The sequence below is a fragment of the Rhincodon typus genome, chromosome 13 (genome assembly GCF_021869965.1).
Source record: "Rhincodon typus isolate 14 chromosome 13, sRhiTyp1.1, whole genome shotgun sequence".
NCBI classification, from domain to species: domain Eukaryota; kingdom Metazoa; phylum Chordata; class Chondrichthyes; order Orectolobiformes; family Rhincodontidae; genus Rhincodon; species Rhincodon typus.
Genome location: NC_063344.1, coordinates 54,348,947 through 54,354,264, shown reverse-complemented (window position 1 = coordinate 54,354,264; position 5,318 = coordinate 54,348,947). Strand labels below are relative to the sequence as shown.

Below are 5,318 nucleotides of genomic sequence, written 5' to 3'. Positions count from 1 at the left end.
GCACATTCAATGAAGATATAAATAACATTGAGCACAGGTCTTTGTTCAAACAAACGGGTTTTCTTTTCAAAACCTTCCTAAAGCTTCATCAAACAAAATAACTTTCATCATGTTGACATCTTGAACTCTGAAGTTTGTTAACTTAATATCATGAACAAACAAGCATTACAAAACAAACAAGGATAATGAGAAGGTTTGAAAGAAACGACTATGAAATTGATTATAAGACAGCTTGATAAATTATTTCAGAGGTAGTAGGAACTGCTGCAGTGGGGTTAGAAGGGTCTAGGCCTGAAACATCAGCTTTCCTGCTCCTCTGATGCTGCTTGGCCTGCTGTGTTCATCCAGCTCTACACCTTGTTATCTTTGATAAATTATTTAGTTGCTATGAAATTACTGTGCAAGATCTACTGAACGATGTCTAATTTGCGTGCACAATTTTTCCACGTGGGCTTTCCAAATGATATTTCAACACTACAATACATTAAAAGTACAGCAGTTTAAAATTGAACTGGAACAGTTTATTTGTTTTAAAAAAAAACTCACTCAAGTGTTTGCAATATAAAACAATGAACAATAGGGCACAACACAAATCTTAAACCTTTAGGCTATTAAAAAGCCATCAAAATATATACTTTTTTGATTTTTTATGAATTCTTCAACAGACTGAGGGGCTTGGTACTATAAGTTTTGATGGCAGTAACCAATACTGTCAGCAAACTTTCATGGTTTTATGAGGCATTTATCATTTAAATAAAAAAAACACTCTCCATTTTATGTGAACAGCTACAAATTTTAAAAATCCCATCAGAAAAAGAAGCCAGTTCCAGAGTTTAAGGATGGATACTAGGAAAGTATCTGTCTCATTTCTCAGATTCCACAGATTAAAAATAACAATGTAAATTAAAAATTTATTTCTCCTTCAAAAAACAATGCCAACGGCTGATTAAAAATTAAACTATAGATTTAGTTGAAGATGCATTCAAACCAAATCGTAATATTAAGCCGTCTTCCTTATTTAAAGAGAAGCAAAATAATTGTATAACATACTTGTGATTTCTTGAGTAACTTTTATTAAACAGTGACTGGTTATATTCTATGGGATTTTTAAAATTGACTTGGACAGGTTATTAAGCCCAGCTAATGCCATGGACTATTTACATTGGTGATGATAACTCTTGGATGAATGATCAACTCTCATGACGTCAAAACTATTTTGTATGTCAAGCTCAGCATTTCCTTCAAGCCAACATTACAATAAAGCCCTTGGCACACATTCTGCAATCATTTATTCAGCAATAACAATTTGTGTGTAGGTGACATCCCATAAAGAAATAGAAAAATTGTGCATTTTAAAATCAAATGAAACTCCTGGAGAAGGATCTGCTACACACTGACACTGATAAGATTCAGCAGCTCAGTTCTTTCACTAGCCAAAAAAAATTAGGTCACTGTTTTCCATTAATAGCAAGGTGGCACTGCGTTAACATCACAATATGAAATCTTCAATTAAATTAACTTGTGCTAATAAATCTTCAAAAATATTAAGAGTAAATTTTTAATAAGTAACTTCATTCTTACGTTTCAGAAACTCGTAGAAAGACCAATGATGCTTGAAATGAATCATAGGTGATAATGCAATGTGTTGGGCCTAAGTCTATAGCTGATTCTCAATATAAGCTTCTGATCATTCAAGCTCAGGAGAGACTCCAGACAGAATTAAGGCACTGCTACATAACAGGTTAATGCAGGCTATGAGGTCTGGCAGATATAGAAGAGAAAACCAAACTGCAGCTTTTTTATTGATCAACATTTGTAAAGATGGGAAACAGCCTCCAGTCCGGAAAAGATGCTTCAATCATTTCAATTATTGAGCAACATGTGACATAAGGAACAAAATCAATGATATTCTGGAGGCAAAGCTGCTAGTTCAGATGGTGGCGCATTATGCAGCTACTAAGTTTCAAAATCAAAATATTCCATAGGCAGAAAATAAGAATGATGGGTATTCTAGATTATTCCCAAATCTTAGACTTGCTGTACTACATGCTCCTTCACAGTATGTTATTATCTCTCTCTCCTTTACAGATAGACAAAGAGAGAAAGGAAAGAGGAAAAAAATATACACACTTTCTTTAAATTAGTTTGGCAAATTCACACAGTATAAAGTGTGGAACCAGAGTGGAGATTTATTTCATGAAACAATTAAAGTGACTGGGCAGCCCTGCTTTGCCTATGCCTCTAAACATGACTCTGCAGAATCAAACTCATTCTTATCTCCGGCGTCACAGGCCCACCATCATTTGTCCAGGGGCCATTGAAAATAGCAGAGGAATTTCTAACTTGAGAATGCCGGGCAAACTCAGTTTCTCAAATGAAAAACGTTCACATGGAAGTCAGGGGAGAACGGTGAAGTCAGTAAACTGGCCACAAGGATTTTGGCAGGTAATAAAATAGTGCTAACATGTAATTCACATTCCTGTGTTTTGGGTATGTGACTGAGAGATAATGCCCACACAACAGTAAATCTTCTAGCTTTATTTGACACCAGAAGTCCTACAGATCAGAGACTACCCAGAATTCTTCCTTATATCAGCATTCCTGCCTGGAAACCCCAATATGGGGTGTATAAACTTGTAACCAATTTCTTAATTCGCTACCCAGTGTCAAATAAGGCAAAAAGTAGAACACTGTCATAAAATTATCACAATTCATATCATATTAAACATTATTTGAGAGAACCTTTAAAATACCTAGCATCAATGGATAACTTGTGCATAAAGTTAAAATTTCCAAAAGGAAAGCTGACAATTAGGATGTTTTATGAAAACAGGACTTCTTAAAAAAAATTAAAAATGTTTATAAGTTAGTTGTCTATGTTTTCTGATGTGACACTGCAGAGTAAGTCCTACATCACACATTCTCAAATACATAATCTAAAGAAAATTGTTGGTCTTTCAGAACAGCTACAACACAATACTGAGGAGAGAATTTAATGAAGCGCTGGACTGTCCCCTTGTTATGTGATTTCAAAGACTGGACAAGTTACCTATACATGTCAATTTGGTTTACTTTAGCCTTTCTTGAGCACATTGTTTATTTCTTTGGTCCAGAGTCAGAATATGCTGTTTAGTTTCACTTCTCCAAATAAGTGCTGTTGTATACTTTGACAGTCTATTTCAATGAGGTTTAATCCAAAAACACCACCTTAGGGCATATTCCAATCAACATTCAGAAATTAGGATGACTCCATTTAAGGCTATAGTTGAACATCCAAGTACACAGATCTGCTTGAACACTGACAGAAACCACAATTACTCTTATAAGTCATTACCAAATTACTAGCCTTTGCAGTGTTTCCAATCACTGGAATATTGTTAAAATATTTGAATTCATGGAACAAAGCTCCTTGCATACCACTACAAAATGTATATGTATATAGCATGTTTGGAAAAGGTGTTACAAAATTCCACAAAGATATTTATCCATGATGAATTTAATACATAATCTACAATGGACTATCAAGTCAGATTTATGATTGGAACAGCAAAAAACTGGAAACATTCAGAAATCCAAGTGTCACATCAACAACACACATGAATACTTCAAGGTCTGTCAAGTACAATAAAACCAGACTCCATGAATACATGTTAAAAACTGCAGATACATTTAGAAATCAGCTTGAAGCAACACAATTTATGTATTAAATACACCCACTTAAAAAATAGTTCCATAAAATCTTTCACTTTTCTTAAGCTTGAACATTTCATTGAAGGTGAGATGCAGTTTCTTGAAAATTCCAAAAAAAGGAACTCGGTGCATTCAAACCTATTTAGTAGAAGTTTATTTACAAAGTCAAAACACTTTCAACTTGCAGAGTTTCCAAATGTGGTTGTTGCTACTTCCAGATTAGAGGTTGCTATTTCTGCATGTTTTTGCTCTTCAGTTGTAAAGTTCAAGGGTGGATAGCCAACATCGTGGCTCGGGTCCATCAACCCATTCAATTCTATATTAAGGATTTCCACATCGAATATCGTCGAGTTGTTTTGTGATACGTTTTTCTCCCAGCAAGCCAAATCCTAAATTAACAAGAGTTAGAATGAATATATAACCAAAATTAGACTGGTGCAATTCCATATTCTGCAACCTCCAGTGCCAACTTAAAGCATATTATGGAATAATAGATTATCAGAAAATCCTTTTAAAATGCTTTGTCTTCCTTGACCCTCCTCCCGTCATGTTGCCCAGTCATTGCTCATGTTCACATGCTCAAACAGAACACGCTTCCTAAAATTTGATGAGTTCTGGCAGCTTTGTTTAAATAAAAACTAAACCCCAAATTAGTTCCATAATCAGGATTCCAAAATGTTTGTTGACACCAAGTTTACAGCCAGTTCAAAAATGAACCCTTTGGGGCCCAGATGATACTTAATTTTCGCGTCCTGTTTTAAAAAGCTGTACAGCTCGTGATTATTTATCCCTACCAGCTATGTGGTGTTAGATTGAATCTCAAAACTAAATGCTAAAAGGATTCAACAGGAAAGTGGATGGCTGTGTCTCCAACAATGTAGTAAAATTCTAAGTCTGTCTGAACCACATGAAGTTCTATTTGATCAGCACCACTTTTTTTTCATAGATAGGTCCAATAAACCTCTTCAGTATTCTTATATTCCATTATTTGTCAACATTCAATAATTGGTTTTAGAATCAGTCAGTCAATCAACTTTAATTATCAAAATGCATTTCCTCCCCTTGGTTTCTATCAGGAGCAGATCTAATTCTGAAAGAAAAGTTATTTTTATGCACTCAAACTAGTGCATTCCATAAACTACCTGAAGCACAACCAATTGCACTCTAATACAAATTGGATGAAACTGTAATTTTATGAGATTTTTGATGTGATTTTCTACAAAAACAAAGTGGAGAATTTACTCTAGATCTATCTTTCTATTTATTTATTGACACGATCTGGGTTATCAATGGCGAGACCAACCTTTCCTGCTTCCTTAATTCCCCCTTGAGGAGCTGACGGCCAAACACCTTCCTTAACTGCTGTAGCCCATGTGGTGAAAATAATGTGCTGTTAGTTGGTGTTGTAAAGTGCTGTTAGTCAGGGTCTTCCAGGACTTTGGTCCAGCGACAATGAAGAAGGATTTGCAAGTAATCCTGGAAAATCTTAAATTCTTTTAAAAAAGCTTAATGCCTTTTAAGGCCTTTCTTACATAAAAGAAATCTGAATGTTGCTGAAATCCAACCACAAAGAAGTGGAGATAACAAGGTGTAGAGCTGGATGAACACAGCAGGCCAAGCAGCATCAG

The 5,318-nt window shown here is 35.0% G+C and overlaps 1 protein-coding gene across 1 annotated transcript in view; it reads right to left on the bottom strand.

Annotated features, from left to right (window-relative positions):
• Positions 1-499: 499 nt before the first annotated feature.
• The window catches only part of per2 (period circadian clock 2), a 79,458-nt gene continuing 74,639 nt past the window's right edge, over positions 500-5,318 (bottom strand). Inside the window, exon 24 of the mRNA XM_048604121.1 lies at positions 500-4,079. Within this exon, the coding sequence (XP_048460078.1) occupies positions 3,867-4,079 (213 nt within the window). The 3' untranslated portion in view covers positions 500-3,866. The remainder of the gene's footprint in view (positions 4,080-5,318) is intronic.